The 18674-nt window shown below is 38.9% G+C and overlaps 1 protein-coding gene across 19 annotated transcripts in view; it reads right to left on the bottom strand.

Annotated features, from left to right (window-relative positions):
- LOC306642535 (receptor-type tyrosine-protein phosphatase mu-like) overlaps positions 1–18469 on the bottom strand; it is a 39059-nt gene extending 20590 nt beyond the window's left edge. For 2 of the 19 annotated variants that reach the window (XR_013758556.1, XR_013758559.1), the window contains exons 1-7: positions 17550–18469; positions 14652–14700; positions 14068–14163; positions 12616–12716; positions 11302–11395; positions 5220–6358; positions 4941–4977 (exon numbers count right to left, since the gene is read on the bottom strand). Coding sequence is in view for 3 of the 19 variants with exons in the window: in XM_079108358.1 (XP_078964484.1) it covers positions 1969–2084; positions 4941–4977; positions 6000–6194 (348 nt within the window). In the remaining 16 variants the exon portion in view is untranslated. Of the gene's footprint in view, positions 1–485; positions 2085–4806; positions 6359–8210; positions 9230–11301; positions 12273–12615; positions 12717–14067; positions 14164–14651; positions 14701–17549 lie in introns of those variants that run through there. The other 17 variants (XR_013758555.1, XR_013758557.1, XR_013758565.1 and 14 more) reach the window with 16 other exon arrangements.
- Between the last annotated feature and the right edge of the window lie 205 nt (positions 18470–18674).

The following is an 18674-nucleotide window of genomic DNA, read 5'->3' as shown; positions in this document are numbered from 1 at the left end:
CATGGTTCTCATCCCATGCCACCCTGATTCTGTTCGGCTTGCAATGTGTCCACCCAGGCCTGCACATTCTTGTGCCACTGCAGTGCTGGGCCACACAGTGAAACATGCTTTCCCCAGGGAGTAGTCCCCTGCTTTCCCTGGGACACAAGATAACATTTGTGTGGGGATAGAAGTCAGCAGCAAAATTGCTAGGTGGTCATCAGGCCCATGTGGGCTTAATGATCTAGCTTCCACCTGGCTGTTGGTAGGAAGCCTGTCTTCTGTTTTCCACCAATGCTTACAGTGAGGGCTGTCAGCTCACTGTGCCCCACACTAGGCATTTCCCTCTCTCTAGGGTTGCCAGTCTCTAGGGACATAGAGCTACCTAAGTCCTAAAATTGCCAGTTCATGTTTTTGGCCAAGCTTCTGGCAGACCCTATCTTTCTCCTGTGGATGTGCAGGACTTACTGGGAGATTTGATTTTGTTCCTTGTGGGTTTGAGACACACTCAACTGGAGACAGTATTCACTGTCTGTCCACTGTCCATGGTTTCATTTCTCAACAGAAGTCATGAATGTCTGATGTAATAATGAGTGTGTATTACATTCTTAGACATGAGCACGTGATGTCACCTTCAATGGGTTGAGACTATGCTGGCTTTGGTCTTCAAAGGAAGGCTGCTGAAGGTTAGAGTCAGAGCTCAGGCTCAGCCCCTGTGTTCTGATGAACTGCTGAACTGCCAGCCTTGCTGAGGAGTCCCTGCTGGGCCATACTTGGGCTGGTGTGGGTCTGTGGAGGGAAGAACTGCTGATCAGGTCCCAGAGCTGTCCCCACACTTTAGCAAGCAGGCTGGAAATCACACCCAGCCTCTGGAAAAGGCTGTCCAGGCTAATTACTTTCAGGAATCTGTGGATGTTCAGCTGGCTTCTGGGGCCCATGAAAGGGGGTCACCTCAGTCTGTCACAATGGCCAAGTTATGGAACCAGCCTCATTGTTCATGAACAGACGAATGGTTGAAGAGAATATGGTGTACAGATACACAGTGGAATTTATTCAGTCACCAAGAGTGAAATTATAGCATTTGAAGGAAAATGGGTGGAACTTGAGGAGATTATGTTGAGCAACATAAATCAGAGTCAGAAAATGAAGGGTCAGGCATACGTTTTCTCTCATTTTTGGAAGATACATAGGAAAAAGTGGGAAAGGAAGGGAGCGGATAGCTCATGAAAATAGAGGAGAGACCAGTGGAGTAGAGGAAGGGCACCAGGGGGAGGGCAGGGAGGGCAAGAGGAGGAACTAGGAACAACACTGACCCACTTATGTTATGCTTTGTGCATGTACACGTAGGTGACGCAGAATCTCACTGTCATATGTAACATAATGTGCCAATAAAAACAAGGTGATCCGAGGCCACCTACTTATTACCAACATTCTTTCTCCTTTTTCTCTCCTCCAGCCCCCGAGGATTCTGCCCAAGGAAAAGGCCAAGGGGACAAAGGTGGCCCAGCACCGGTTGTGGTGAAGAGGCCTAAAGCCGCCCATCACAAGAAGGGGGCGCGAGCACAGTGGGCAGCCAAGGTCCCTGGGGTCTCGAGTGGCTGCAATGTGCTGTGCTGTCCTCCGCAGGAGCCAGCAGATCTGGGTCTGGTGACTGAGAGTGTCGGTGGCCCCCCAATCCAAAAAGAGGAGAGGGAGGACGCTGGCGGCCAGGAGCACAGGCGGCAGCTGAGTCCTGAGCAGCAGCAGCAGCAATGTTCTGGAAGCCCCAGGTGGTCTTTCTGTGGAGACTAGGTCTGGGGCCCTGTTGGATGTTGTCTGGGCGGATTTAAACAGTCCAGTAAAAACAAGCTGGGGAATCACGCAGAAGGTGGAGTCCAACCCAGTGAAAGTGTTCACTGTCATGAACATGGGAGAAGGCTGGTCAATGTGTACCAAGACTCTCTGGTGACAGTGGCATCAGTATTACTATGATCTTGGTGGCCTGGATGGTTACTGCAGTGATCTTGTTCTTGTTGGGCCCTCCTGATGGAAGAGGACCCAGCTTATCCGGAAAGCCAGCCAGTCCTCATAGTGGAGAGGATCCACCAGCTCCTCCTGTGGACTAACTTGGTGATGTGGGAAGTGGAAATAGTTAACGCCTTGCAAGATCAAATGAACGAAGATGACCAGAGTCATCTGTCAAAAGGAACTGTTTTTCCTTTTGCATCTGCAAGATGGGATGGCATTGTTTTCATGAGCTTCTGGAAATTTCACTTGCAAACTTATTTTTGCTTCCTATGTTATCACCATTCCCATATATAGCATATTTGAATAAATGACAGTATTTGAAAAGTTACATGGGGCTTTTTTGGTTGTCCTAAAACTCGTTTTGTGTGTAACTGTGATCATAATTTTTGGGTGATTTGTGATCTGATTGAGGGAAATTTGAGTTTTCTGTATTTAAACATTTTAAATAGTTCAGATAAAATTTTAAGGTTTTTTTCCTTCATAAGGTACATATGAAATTATTTGGGGTTATCTGGTTTTATATGAAAGAATATGAAAACCCCACTGTCTTTAACATTTACTTTGGCAGTTTATTAGTAGGTGGAAGTTTTCTCTATTTCTTGGGACTGTGGCAACTCTTGGAATATTTTACAAATTATAGGTGAAATCTGTCATCTAATGCAGCTAACATGTGGCTAAAAAAGGAGAAGTGAAATGGTTATTGTAATAATTGTGTTACTCCCATTAAAAATGCCTAATGTTAAGAATGTTTTGTTTTACTTTTTGTGGTGCTGGACATTGAACGCAGGGCCTAGTACATGCTAGGCAAGTGCTCTACTGCTGAGCTCCTTCTCCAACTGAGTACTCTAAATAAACATGACTAATCAATATAGTAGATGATTTATAGTCCGGCATATGACATTTGCAAGCCACTATACCCTAGTGTTACAAGGTTCACAAAAGGAGGAGAAAAGTTCATTCTTTTGGTCTTTGCCAGGAATAATCTATCTAGTAATAACTTAAGCTATCATTTATTTTGTAAATAATGCCTCTCAGGAAGCCTCTCTTCTTGTCTAACACTTCCCCTTAAAGTGAAACTCCCTTACATGTATTTTGGGGCTCAATAGCTTACCAACATTTGAATGCTTATTTAGTTACTCTTTTATTTGAAGAAAATGTTGAGACTTTTTTATCCTTCCAACTTCAACATATTTTAATGAAGTCTTGGTTTATTTCAAGGGAAAAAGTGGAACATGAGAAATGATCAAGAATACTTTTCTCACCCTTTACCTCATTCCTGTTTGGAAATGGGATGGATTGTGGGGGAGAAAGGAATATTGATATAATTGAATATTGAAAAGCCTGAAAAAGCAAAAGGTTACATTGTTTTTGCTCAATTTGGCAAAAAAGTAAACACAAATGGCATGAAAAAATGTCTTCACAACCCATGTGGTTATGAAATGTTTTACCTTAACAAGTGATTACATATCATTTATGGGGTTAGAAGATATTTTGTTATCAATATATCAGTTTCTACCCTCTAGGTCAGTCTAGCTTTTCACTGTAAAGATCTAAGACACTATTTCTGTGAACTAAATAAACTTCTCTATATTAATGTACTGCTTCATAGTCTGATACAATTGTGTGACACTCATAGGGTGTTCCCCCTTTATTGTGATGATATTATAGGTCATAAACATTGTAAAGGCATCATCTCATTACATAATCCAATATTGACTGCTTGCATTGCTTCTTGTGCTTCTTGGTTTTGTGCTCAACTTCTTGATGGAGACCCTTACTGCCTCATCAAGGGGAAGGCCAGGCTGGGACATCTGGTTCACAGGAGACATGTGCCCCTGTTGCCTTCACACAGGTTAACTCAGAAGTCAGAGGAGCTCTGGCTAAGCTGGTGGAGGATATCAGAACCAACTCCAATGACAGATGTGATGAGAGCCTTCACCATTGGGGAGGCAAAGTCCTGGGTCCAAAATCCATGGCTCGCACTACCAAGCTGGGAAAGGCAAATGCTAAATAACTCGACACTAAACTGGAATAAATATACGCTGTTTGGTTTCTGCATGTTACCCTGGTGGTCTGAAAGAGTGTATTTAACTACAAGGGTTAACTTATAGTGGCTCATTTTAATATGGCAATTTGTATTTCTCAAAGCATTTTCTCATACACTTCCATATATAATGTTTTAAGATTGATGAGAGATTACTGCTCATGGCCAAGTACACACATCAGCACCTTCTTCTGTAGGCGGGGCAGCACATGGTGATTCACCCTATCTATAGCTCATTCTTGATCACATTTCTCAGAATTTTAACCAGGCCTGGGAAACAGAAGTTCTAGGATAACATCACCAGGTTACTAGGACTCAAGCATCATCAGTGAAAAATATTCAGGTAGACTTGACTTTATGGTGCTATTATAATTATATCACTGCTGGAAAATAGCAGGTGTGCCCTGATGGCGTGCACTTGTCATCCCAGCTATTCGGGAGATGAGGAATCAAAAGTTTGTGGCCTGGGTGGGCAACACAGCAAGACCTCATCTCATTAAAGAAGGGGGGAGCATAAATATTTTACTTGCTTGTATACAAAGACTCTTTACTAGTTTTACTAGATATGGTGCACTATGATCTAAACAGATATGATGTGTACCGACATCATATAATTATATATTAATATTTTAGGACAATTTTTTAAAAGATAAGCATTGAAAACTGCTTGGAACACAGCAATATGGACTGTAATTATAAAAAGTATCTACATGAAATAGTGTTATCTGCCATAAATTCTAAAACACCTATACACACACACATATATATGCATGATTACAGATGATACATACACGTAGAAACATGCACATACTTATTCCAACGAAGTTATAGTGCAAAAAGTTTTAAAACATAGTCTAAAGTAAATTTGAAGAGACATAAGACAGAAGATATTCCCACAATTTCAACCTACCTTTGGTGGCCACCTGGACACAGTTGACTTTAGTTCCCTGTATTAAATCAAGAGGGGGAAAATTATTATTCATGTTTTATTTGAAAACAGAATAATCTGTAATTTGAGTTGAATGACACTGATATGGAAAGATTTCATTGGTCCAGGTATGGCTTTTACCACACTTACTCAGTGAACCACGCTCACTGTCTGCCATACATTGTCTGGCTCTAGTGGAGATGGTGTTGGGGAACACTGCACTCGACGAGGAAGGAGGAGTTAAATACAAATGATCTCTACCTGGTGGATGCTGAATGCTTCCCCAGACCCATCTTCATGCCTTGTGCAAACAGCACTGTGGAAGGATTCTACACCCCAGATTTTTCCTTTCACTGGCAAAAGGCAAAAGAAAGTTAAATAGCCAGTAATACCTAGACCTGTGTCATGAGGGAGGGAACTGATGGAAGAATCTGGAAAATGTTTCCTTCTGTCTAATGAGATGTAAAATTTTATCAGAGCTCTAGTTGGTCTGAACAGGAAAGGGGACAAATTTTGATGTGGGACTCAATGATAGTTTTTACTTTGTTCCATCTCATCCTCCTAAAGCTATTTTCTCTTAGAAGGAAAAAAAAAAAAGATATCTAATTTAGTCATAGCTATATGAAGCATAAAGTTCTGTGGAATTAAAGAAATGGGACAGAATATGCTGAAAAAGACAGATATTTTGAGCTCATAAAACTTAAATAAGCTGATGTATGTGTTGCAGCTATGCTGTTTTCCTGTAAAACAGTAAGTTAAGCAGAATGTCTAGCTACCTTTTGGTAACAAGAAAATTGGAAAATAAAGACCATTCTTACTGATGCTACACTTTCCAAAGCAAAAAACAAAAAAGATGAATATGTGAATATATTAATTTCTTGCCATTTCTTTAGATGAAAATAATTTTAAAGGAGAAAAGAACTGTTTACAAGTAAAAGCACACAAACACATAACTTCATTTATTGACTACCATCTTACTTAAGCTACGTTCACGTTAATAACCCCAAATAGCACTGGTAAACAATCATCTATAAAACTTACCCCACTGGCTCTACTAGCAGCTTGGAAATAAGTTCTGTAATTTTTATGGGTGAGGAGGGTAGTGTTCCAGTATTCACTGTATGACTCGTCCCCAATAGTAAAAGGATGAGCAGCTTGGAGGCTGTCTGCTGGAAATTCAACAGCAAAGTTGTACTGTGAATTTGAGATAGAAGTATTCTGGAAATGAACGGGCATTGGGTAGCACTTCAAGACCTCTGTTGCCTTTTTCGTTCTTCAAGGATGTTCTTCCTCAACAACTATTTGAGAAACATGAGGGGAAAAAAAGGGAGATTCATAAGTGATGTCTTTTAACTTATTTGATTTCCTCTGCCTTCAACTGCAGGAACCACACAGCACATCTAAAATAAGGAACACACTAAACAGACAATACTAAGTGCCTGGTACATAATGGCCACTCACTTGATGCTTGCTCATCAAAAGAACTCTCTCACCCCAAATAATCCAAAAATAATTTACTGAGAGAAACAAAACTCACAATAGCTTAAAACATTTACAAACTTCTGCTTATAAGCAGGACACTAACATAATCCTTTTCTTACACAGACCTCACTACGATTCTTAAGCTTACTAATAATGAAATTATATTAATAATAGGTTTGTAAGAAAGGCAATGCATTATTCTCTTCAGTGGCATCTGTATGACCACAGGGGAAGTTTTAACAAGTCACCGAAGAAAACATGCAGTGACTCATCTTTACTAAGGTTTATGGCTCCCATCTTTTCTTACATTCCTTTGCCCTTGATCATATTCAGTTAGTGGAAAGAGATGAGGGACCGAATTTCAAAAGCCAAGCTTTAGAGTTCCATGTGACTTGGAAAAGTGCAGAGACATGTTTAAGTATCCCTAGGATGGCGGCTGGCGTTGGGCCAAGAGGTGGTGCATAATTAGTGTTAACATGGCGTGATCTACTTTTGCCTGATTAGTTAACGTCTCCTCTTTGCTAGTGGTCAACAGATGTTCCTCATTCTTTCTTGATTGGTACTGTGGCACATGCTCCAACCGTGCTACTTAATCCTAAACTGACTGGCTGCCTTAGGGTATGTAAGACATTCTCTTCGCCTGGGAGGAGATCGCAGATCGCAGATCGCAGATCGCAGGACGGAAGACTAAAGCCACACCTCTAGGTCGAAGGTTACAGATGGCAGAACGTAGGACTAAGCAGACACCTCTAGGTCGCAGGTCGCAGATCCCAGAATGAAGACCGCAGAACACGGGGGTTGCAGATTGCAGGCCGCAGGCCACATGCCGCACCCCGCAACTCCAAGAAGTGACCCACCTTTAAGAAGCAGTAGACCTTTGATAAGCGTAGCCTCTCTGAAAGAGTAGCACCTCTAAAATTAAGCAAAGCCTCTCTTCTCTAAGTAAAGCCTCTCTTCCTCTATAAACTAGCGAACAAGCAAGTAAGCAAGGAAGTAGCCTAGATAAAGATAATAAAAGTAGTTCATTCCCACCTCCGATAAATTCCCGCGGGATTGTTGCTGCGGGTGGCAATAGAAGAGGAAACCATGAACAGGCCACTTGAATCACATATAAAGAAGGGATGGGGACGCACCCTTCAACAATATCTGCAAGAATGATGATCCCCCTGAAGAGCAGAACCCTGGTGCCTTTTTCTTACAGTACACAAAAGCACCCTGATCCCCTACAAAAATGATGTGATTCAAGAGTTGCTGAGTACAGCTGACCATTAATGCCAAGAGAGAAGCTTAGGAGTGGGAGCCCATTCCCACCTCCCTGGGGAACTCCTTTGTGGTTGTTGGTGTGAACTCTAAATCTGCATTCAGGCAAACTTTTACTCTGAATACAACCACTTGGTGCAAAACAAGTCAAAAAGTGAGTGTTGTCATTCAATTTATAATTCTGTGTAACTACAATTCAACATCACATTGATTTCTTTTTTTAAAATTATTTTTTACAGACTGCATTTTGATTCATTGTACACAAATGAGGCACATCGCTTCATTTCTATGGTTGTACATGATGTAGATTCATACCATTCATGTAATCATACATGTACACAGGGTAATGATGTCTGTCTCATTTCACAATTTTTCATACCTCCCCTTCCTCTCATTTCCCTCTATGTAATTTAAAGTTCCTCCATTCTTCTCTCACCCCCAACCCGCATCCCCATTATATATCATCATCCACTCATCCATTTATCAGGGAAAACAACTGGCCTTTGGTTTTTTGGGATTGGCCTATTTCACTTAGCATGATATTCTCCAATTCCATTCATTTATTTGCAAATGCCATATTATTATTATTCTTTTGGCTGAATAATATTCCATAGTGTATATATACCAGTTTCTTTATCCATTCCTCTGTTGAAGGGCATCTAGGTTGGTTCTACAATCTAGCTATTGTGAATTGAGTTGCTATAAACATTGATGTGACTGTGTTACTGCATTATGCTAATTTTAAGTCCTTTGGGTATAAATCGAGGAGTAGGATAACTGGGTCAAAAGGTGGGTCCATTCCAAGTTTTCTGAGGATTCTCCACACTACTTTCCAGAGTGGCTGCACCAATTTGCAACTCCACCAGCAATGTAAAAGTGTGCCTTTTTCCCCACATCCATGCCAACATCTATTATTGTTTGTGTTCTTGATAATAGCCAGTCTAATTGGAGTAAGATAAAATCTTAGAGAAGTTGTAATTTGCATTCCTCTAATTACTAGAGATGTTGAACACTTTTTCATATATTTATTAATTGCCTGCGTGTCTTCTTCTGTAAAGTGTCTTTCCAATTCCTTGGCCCATTTATTGATTGGATTCTTTGTAATTTGGTGTAAAGTTTTGTAAGTTCTTTATAAATTTTGGAGATAAGTGCTCTATTTGAAGTGTGTGTAGAAAAGATTTTCTCCCACTCTGTAGGCTCTCTTTTCACATTATTGACTGTATCTTTTGCTGAGAAAAAGCTTTTTAGTTTGAATCCATTCCATTTATTGATTCTTACTTTGATTTCTTGTGCTTTGGGAGTCTTCTTAAGGAAGTCTAATCTTAAGCCAACATGATGGAGATTTGGGCCTACTTGAACAGTGATTTCTTAGCGCACACATAGTCTAACAGATTTACGGTGTGACAATAAAGTGAATTTTGATATTTCAACCTGTGAAAGAAAGAAGGGAGAAGGAAAGGAAGGAAGGAAGGGACTTGCTACTAGGTGTAGTCATGTAAGAGGCTCCACCAAATCTGGTACATTTCTCCCTGTGTAATAAACACAATATGAAAGTATTTAGGAAGCTTCTTCCCAGATTGGGGACAAAGGATCATAAAGAGTTAAAGCAGGCTTTGATTTCTCTCATCCTTTTCCTTGACTTTTTGCATCTACAAATACTTGCATGTGGTGATTCAAAGATTCATTTGCAAAGACCTTGGCATTTCTCAGTCAAGAGGTGGGCTTGGCTATATTTAATGACTCATGTGCAACCAACAGAATGTGGTAGAAGGGTCACTGTACATGCATCTTCTGCCTGGTTTCCTTGGGAAGCCTGCTCTTGGAGAAGCCAACAAAGTCAATGGTCCCCCAGCATGAATCTGCCAAGCTGGCAGGGGCAGGTGTAGGCATGCTGCTTGGCAGTCCCCAGGACTACCAGTCTACAGGCAACATTGCTGGCAGGCATTTGTGTGTGAGTGGCCTCAGGAGGTCACCAGCCAAGCCAGCAGATGAACAAAGTGCTGAGAGACCCGGAGCAGAAGTTGTCCAGTAAACCCTCTGCTGGCCCACACCATTATGGCAAAATGAAAAGTTTGTTTTAAGCTGCTAAACCTTGGAGTAGTTTGACACAGCAGCAAATACTGTTCCCCCTTATCTGTGGTTTTGCTTTCTGTGGTTTCAGTTACCCTCAACCACCACTCCCCCCAAATTTTTTTCTTCCTTTCTGTGGTTTCACTCAACCACAATCCAAAAATCTTAATATTTGTCTTAATTCTTTCAAGCAGACCACATACACATGACTACTATGTTTACTATTATAATTGTTCTATATTCCTATTATTGTTCTTAATCTCTTGGTGAATAGTCTACAAATTTATCTTTAAATAAGTATGTGTGCATTAAAAAAAAACAAAATAAAACATTGTGTATAGGGTTTGGTACTAATTGACTTCAGGCATCCATATGGGGTCTTGGATTTATCTGCTGCAGATAGGAGGGGCTATGGTACTAATCTGCAATGTGTGGTGATGTACATGTGAATCCCAACAATGTTAGAGATTGAGGCAGAAGGACTGCAAGTTTGAAGTCAGCCTTGGCAACTTAGCAAGACCCTTTCTCAAAAAAGGGTTGGGGATATAGCTCAGTAGCAGAGCAACCCTGGGTTCAATCCCCGTGCTCCCCAAAACAAACAACATCAACAACGACAAAAAAAACTGTAGTTAACAGCTAGTTACGAAACACTGATAGAAACTGTTCTAAGTGCTTATATTTTCCACTCTTTGTAATGTCAACAACTATAGTAAAAATACCTAAGTGCCTTAGCAGGCCCTTTCCGATCATCAGCTTATTTAATCCTCTCAACAACTATAGTGAGTAGGTGGCATTACTATATTTTAAAGATACCAAAATTGGGTTGTAGGAAGGTGAAGTAACTTGCTCAAGGAAGATGGGAAGTACTGCAGTCAATCCTGGAACTACCCTACTTCTAGATGCTGCTGATGGAGGTTTGTGTTACTCAAGGAAGATGGGAAGTACTGCAGTCAATCCTGGAACTACCCTACTTCTAGATGCTGCTGATGGAGGTTTGTGTTACTTCCGTCCCTTCAGATACCTGGAAGAGTGCTAGTGAAAGTAAGCTTTCCTTCACAGCTTCCTATTTCTCTTCCTCACTGCTTATAACTAGCACAGTGAAGAAATTATTTGGAAGGAAGGCTCAAGGATGTAGAGGATGAGAAAAGACATAGTAATAAGAGACAGAAGGAAGAGAAGAGGTTATTGTCTCTTACATTTCATTAAATGTCAGTGCAATACCCACAGGTACCAGGTCTTCAAGTTTAATGGAAGGAGAGAAGCTCCAAAGGTTGCCCTCGGTTGGCTTTTCAAATGCTGGGAATGTGCATAAAGTAGGCTATGTAAATGATGTACTACCTGCACACAATTCCAAAATCCATCGATGCTGTCCATTACTGATTTAGAATTTAAGCCATTTATATGAACATTACATATAAAACAAATCTATAACCATAATTTCCTTCCTTGTTTATATCCTCACTCCAGTACTTGGAAAATCATGAAGGGATTATCTTTTGCAAATCAAGAAATCTTGAGCTTAAAAACTCACCATGTTGTTGGAGCTTCATGTCTCATTTCACCTTCTTCTACATCCATTCCTTCTTCTCTATCCTCAGTGTGTGAAATTTTAAAAAATGGACAGCCTGTCATAAAGTAGTTATCAGGCAGAAGATAAATGCTAGAATAATAGGTCATGTACATACTGACAGACAACCATTAATAGAGAATTCTGGTTACAGTAACATCCAGACATGAAATCTTTAAGACACTGGGAATGCTAAGACAGTAATCCAAAAACTAAAGAGCACTGTGATAATGACATAACATAGGCATGAAGACATAGTAAAAAGGTTTAAGCCAGTTTTTTTTTTCTCAACAAAGGTCAACAGATTCTCTGGAAAAAAATGGTTTATGGTTAAATGTTTTAGAAAATACATGCAATGATGAAAATGATGCAATAGTGAAATGGGTAAGTTGTATGAAGAAGCAAGTCTTAGAAGAAAAATAAATTCCAATCACTATGCAGTAAGTTCATCAACTCTAATGATAAAATAAATATAAACTAATATAAAAAAGACATTTTTTTCAGTATTTCTTTCGAGTAAGCAAAGATTTTGAAAAACTGAAAATTCCCAGTGTTGGTGTGGATGGGAAAATGAGAGGCATTCTCAACTTGCCACGGATGGCAGTATAAAATTGGTATATTCTTTTTGAGAAATAACTGGGCAATAGCTATAAAAATTTGAAATGTGTATATATTGTGACCTAGCAATTTTACTTACCACAGGAGACACCTGCATAATTTAGCAAAGACACATACAATATTATCCACTGTAATGCTGTTAACAGTTTTTTATAATATGAGATTACCTAAATGTCTATGTGGGACTATGATATATCCTTATAAAGATTTATCATGAACCATTTAAGTGCACTGATGCAGAAACCCATTAAAAGAAGAAAATGTATTTAAGAACAGTATGTATTATATGAATTTAAGAGCAGTATGTATTATATAATCTGATTTGGATTTTTGCAAATGTATACAAAACGTCCTATAAAGTTAGGAGGAGAATATTATGGTTACAGAAATAATATGTATTCTGTATAAAAATATATAAATCCTCCATAATCTACCTTAGATTACTACTACTAAGTACAGCTACTGTATAAATTCACTCCAATAGAAAAACAAATATTTCATAATTTACCTTAAATTACACATTAGCTATACTATTTTAAATACTGTTTGAATTTTTTTTACACAAATACATTATTATTTCTACAAATTAGAAATAAAGTTTTTCAAATTTTTGATGACTTAAAGGTTCATTCATGTGAATTATTTGAAAAACAAACTTACAGAGATGCCCTGTGAGGTTTTATATCAGCCATATCTTCTGACCCAGGGTGCTTTCTTGCTCACTGGTATTGAAAACAGTGCCATTTTCCAGATTAAACTGACTGCAACGTAAGACCCATTAAAAAAATTGAAAAGATTTTCAAAGCAAATCCACTCACAACTAAACTTGTATAAGAATGTACCTCCTGTCAAATAAACAAAACATATAAAATGCTAAATTTGTAATTTAAACAAAAGATAAAGTCAGAAATAAAACAACACTTAATTTTTCACATATATACTTTGTATAATGAGTTTCTTTTGTTGTTGTTGTTTTGTTTTTGGAGAGTGTCTTACTATGGCACCCAGGCTAGTCCTGAACTTTTGAGCCCAAGTGATCCTCCCACCTCAGTCTGGGACTACAGACATGTGTTCCGTACCAGGCAGTCTGAAATTCACATCCTAAAGATTCCTCTAGGGTTCACAGGGAATTTGGTGCATAGTATAATGGATATTTAATTGGAAATCCAAAAAGAGACACAGAAAGAGAGGCATACATAATATCTGAAGCCACAGTGGCAAAATTTTTATAAAAAGGATAAAAGACACTATCTACAGATTTAAGATGCCCACAACTCCCATGTAGGATAAATGAAGAAGAAACTCAGACATAGACACATCATAGTAAAACTGAAGACAACCAAAGAAAAAGAAAATCTTAAAGACAGAGAAAAAGATCTAGATTACTGTCAAAAAAGTTAGGTATCTGATTTGTCTACAGAACAATGGAAGACAGGAGATAAAATAAAAATTATTTCCCATGAAATGAAATCTTACATCTAGCACTAACCTAGAATCTGAAATCAACCAGAACTATTTCACAAGAATAAAGAAAAGCGAGGAGCAGTGGCACATGCCTATAATTCCAGCAATTCCGGAGGCTAAGACAGGAGGATCACAAGTTTGAAGCCAGCTTCAGTAACTCAGCTAGACCCTATCTCCAAGAAAAGAAAAGGACTGGAGATGCAGTTCATTGGTAAAGCACCCTGAGGTTCACTAGTACCAAAATAACAAACAAAAAACAAAACAAAACAAAACAAAAAAACCAAAAAAACCAAAAAAACAAAAACAAAAAAAAAAACAAAAAGAAAAAAATGATAAAGGAAAAAAAAAAGACACAGGAATACAGAAAAGAAATACAGAAATACAGACACAATTGTACATATCTACATATTTCAGTGTGATTCAACTGCACATTATTAATAAGCCTTGAACTTGAAGAATCAATGACTTTGTTTCAGGATAACTCACAGGACTGGTGTAACTGCTTACAAGTAAAAGAAAATACAGTAACAATTTCCTATACTATTTTTAACTTTCTAGAACCATTTTTATTAATATTATCACAGAATTCAAGCCAGTAACAACTAGAAAATTTCCTGTAAAGAAGTTATTTACTATATAAAAACTTACCTGATTTCTCAGATGGAGGAAAAAGTCTGCCCCCAAACACCTGAATTTGTTCACAGAGGCCTATATTCTGAGATTTCGATCATCTTCTTAGAAGACCTAACATACAGAGAAATGAATGTCAAACAGAATGTGTCTTACAACGATATCTAAGTTTGTTTTAAGTGTTTCCCTAAAGAAATGGTTCTCAAAATGGGGGGAGAAACCAGTCATAAAAAGTATTTCAGCAATAAAACAAATTCAGCATGGATAACTTTACTACATTTTTCTTATTTTCATAGTTTGCACTAAGAACAGAGCTTAATGATCAGTTTTTAATAAATAAGATTGTTTCCTAAAAATGAAAATACTGTCTACCTTTAAATGTTATCATTGAAGAGGAACAGGGGATCAAAACTGAATAATTATGAATATGCAAAACAAATCCTACTATTATGTACAACTTTAATGTACCAATTAAAACAAATAGCAAAGTAGCAACAACAACAAAAGAAACCAGTGTTATCATTGGTATGTAATTCACCCACCTTATTTTGTGGCCACATTTACATTTTTAAAAATAATAATTTTTTCACTGAATTACTTACCATTGCACATTCACAATAAATAATTCTTCCCAGAAGAATAGAATACACTCTGGAATTAAGACAAAATTATTAATATTCTTCAAAGCGGTCACACCCCCTTCAATAACAGGAAGTAAAATATTAAAGAACACTAAGGTGCACTGAGAATCTACTGTGCTTTCACTTTTGTCAAGCTAGTAACATTTTCAAAGAAATAAAAATATTTTCTGGTATATAAGAGAACATAACACTGAGTATCTGTTATAAACATTTGAAAGTATACATCTTCAAGTTAATTTTTACTACCCAATAAAGTTTTGCACTCAAATTTCTCTCCACATGGTTCTTTATTGGCTCTCCCAAGAGAGCACAGAACCAACAAGCACATCAGAAATGTAAGCAAAAAACCAAAACTATTCTCAGAACCTGGGATCTATTCAGAGATAATGTTAAGAGGAAAAGAAACTAAGGCGCTAACTGGTTTTCATGTAGCAACATTTTTTTCCACAAGTGAATATCATGTCACATTGATCCAAAGGAAGACAATCCAAAACATCTCCCAGCAATACAATAGGTGTAGATGTAGCCAAAAAACCTTCAAGTGGAGCACAAATCCATTTAAAAGTTTAAAAAACTTTCAGGCAAAATAGCCTATGAAAAATAATTCTGAAGTATATCTTAAAAGGTACACTTTGTAACTCACATCAAAGTTTTATAGGGACAAGAAACAGAAGCAACCTAAAGTCCAAAATAGACATACTGAAGTAACTTTTTGATATGTGCACTCAATTTAATAAAGGTGATACAGTAGTTTTTTTTTAATAACATCTAGAGCATTTACTATATGTCAGGCACACTAAGAGCTTTAAATATACATTTAATTTTTATAACCCTATGAGATAAATCACATTATCTTCATTTTATTGAATGGGAAAATCAAGACACAAAAAAGTCAAATAACTTGTGCAGGATCACAGAGCCAATAAATGGTAGAGCTGGGATACGAACCCAGGCAGTCTGGCTCCACAGTCTGTTCTCTTCACCACTAAGCTATTTGAGAGAATATATGCAATTAAAAACAAGGGTTATGATGACTACGATAACTTGGAAAAATGCTTGATATAATGTTAAGTGAAAAAGGTAGGATTCAAAATTGTATGTGTATCATAACAATAAATGTCTTTAAAAGCCAGAAAAACTATAACCACATACCAAAATGAATGGGTAGTTTTTAAAAGTAGAGGAATTAGGACTGGGATTTCCCCTTTATCTCATTTCTGAATGTTTTCTAATGTTGCCAAATTATCTTTGATTTAAAAAGATCATCTTCAAAAAAAGATGAAAAAGTTTGATTTGATTTCAACTATAATTTAGCATTTAAAATAACAGTATTGTTTCAGGGAAAAAATGATTAAAATAAAGTTATTTTGTCTCTAAAGACACTTACTAAAGGGCAATATATTAAAGACTTTTCTTAAAAGATCATTTAGACTAGCTAAAAATACTTTTATATCCCTACTCATTCTTTTTTTTTTTCTATTTTAAAGGTAATGGTACTAATGCTGTGTTTTAAAAATGTACACTTACACATGATATAAGGGGAAAAAAAATCTAGGGGCACAGTAAGCCCAAAACACTGCAATGATAGAATATATCCAGAAAAAGGAAGTAATATTTCCAGCTCTACTCTGCACTGGTAAGGCATCAGGAATGCAATGTGATTATACTGCCAGAAACAGTGGGTGACTTAAGGCAGCATATTTCAACTCATCATAAGGGTTGAAATAATAAGAATTGTCTAACAGTATGCCATCAATGGGCATGGTCTAGAAAAGCCTGGAAAACCACCTATCAGGGAAATTATAGCAGATAGGCAGGGCCAGATTAGATGACATTAAAGTCCTTCATGAAACTTAAATTTTGTGTTACTCTACTGCCTATAGATCCAAGAGGCATATTCTCTTCCCTTTGTTACAGTGTAGTCTATAACATATGCAATAATTATAGAATTTAGAAAACTTATCTATATTCTACTGTCAAAAAATATGAGTAAGGGCTGGGGATATAGTTCATTAGGTAGTTCACATGCACAAGGTCCTGGGTTCAATCCCCAGCACCACGGAAAAAAACCCAAAAAACAAAAAACAATGAGTCAACAGAACTAAGCAAGGGCCTGGGAATTTCATTTAAAAATAGAGAATGGCTCATGGTGATCCTGATGAGCTGGCAGGCACAGAAACCACTTGGGTTATATGATCCCTGAGAACTGTAATAGCCTGTATACCAGTTTCCACACCAATCTCACTCATTATCTTAACACTGGTCACAAATACCCCTCTCTAGTTTCTAAATGTTTATATTTCCATGGTTTTGCTTACATTTTTTTTTTTTTTCTGCCTTAACAGTCTTCCTTCTCTTCATTACATGGCAAATTTTGATTCTACCTTTCAAAGCATACAGAAGTCAGCTCATCTTTCAGGAGGATGGTACCGGGGATTGAACCCAATGGTGCTTAACCACTGATTCACATTCCCAGCCCTTTTTTATATTTTATTTAAAGATATGGTCGCTGAGTTATTGAGGTTGGCTTTGAATTTGCCATCCTCCTGCCTCAGCCTCCAGAGTCCCTGGGATTACAGGCCTGGTTAAATAGTAGAGACAAATACGGCCAAATGACCTGGAACAGTGTTCTTAATACATATATTTCTGTGGTGGGCAACATAAAAATAATAATAAAAAATCTATAAAAAGAACAGTGGATCTGAAGTCAGTTAAGAAGTCACCTGACTTTTGGGGGGAATCTCCGCTTCTATATCATGTACCAGGGATAAGAAAACAGCCCATTTTAGTGTTATTCTAACAGTTAAATGAAGTAACATGAAAGTGCTCTGCAAAATGTTTCCGAAATGCTCAAACTACCTTTTCTCATCGGGCAAGAATAAAAGAGCAGCTGGTAACGTTTCTCAAAGGTGATCTGTTTGCCTTTCCCGCTTAGGAGCCTCTTTTCCGTCTCTTAGGGTGAGATACTAAGGGTCAAAGGGCGGTGAACAGGCTGCTGGAACACCTGTCGCTTAGGAAGCGGAGCGGGTCACTGGGTATAAACCACTCCCGCCCTCCGCCTTCAGCAGTTCCCTTTCTGGAGACACCTGCCAGGCTAAGGAACAGGGAAATTGAACTTGATGGCAGGCACTGAGCAGGTGAGCTCTCCGCGGGCGGCATTAAGGCGGACCGCATTGGACGCAGGTAGAGAAAGTGCGCCTTTTCCTACCTCCCAACCCCGGCGGGGCCGGGAGTGGACGCCGTGGCTTACACCCACTGTTTCGCTTTACCCCAGGGCAAAATTCGAGAAACTTTAGGAAGAGAAAAGGAAAAAAATAGTATGAGGTCAGGACCACACACTTCCACAGTCAGCTCACCGAAAGCCGCATCTGCGCTTCGGGCAAACTGAACAGCGGTGGCATCAGAAACATCTCGGTTGTGCGTGCCCGCCGCCGCTTGCGGCGCGGAGTGATGACGTCAAGCCGGGAGCAACGAGATTGCCCGCTCCGAGCGTGGCTAGAGTGGCCCCTGAGCAGAGGTTCCTGCCGGCCGGCTTCAGTGCGCTTCCGGGCTATCTGAGTTCTAGTGGGCGAAAAAGTCTCGAGTCAGCCGCACAGTGCTTAGTCCGACTTCTCGGGTAACCCCATAGGGTGAGGGGACTTGGGCAGGCTCGCTCTGTAAGTCCGGTCCAGAGCCCTTTGTGGTTTCTCTGGTTTGGTGAAAGTGGATGAAGGGCGGCTGTTTGCGGCTCAGATGGCGCACAGGAAGGTAACGCTGCCTGAGAGCCCAAGGCAGGTGGGTTATCTGGGGGAACTCTGGTGATGACACGTTGTGGATTTTTGACTCAGCGGGCCCTGTAGCTCGTGGAGAACTCTTTCCTGAAATAAAAACGAACTCTTTTCACAGGGCGGTTGAAGAGAATGAAATAGCGACCAGAACCGTCGATCATAGAGCAATACAAGTAGTGTTTATTAATATTTTTTGCCTGTTATCAATTAAACTTGC

This window comes from Sciurus vulgaris, assembly GCF_902686455.1.
Source record: "Sciurus vulgaris genome assembly, chromosome: 13".
In the NCBI taxonomy this organism is placed as follows: Eukaryota; Metazoa; Chordata; class Mammalia; order Rodentia; family Sciuridae; genus Sciurus; species Sciurus vulgaris.
Note: the sequence above shows the minus strand (reverse complement) of the source record. Positions and strands in the feature narration are given on the sequence as shown.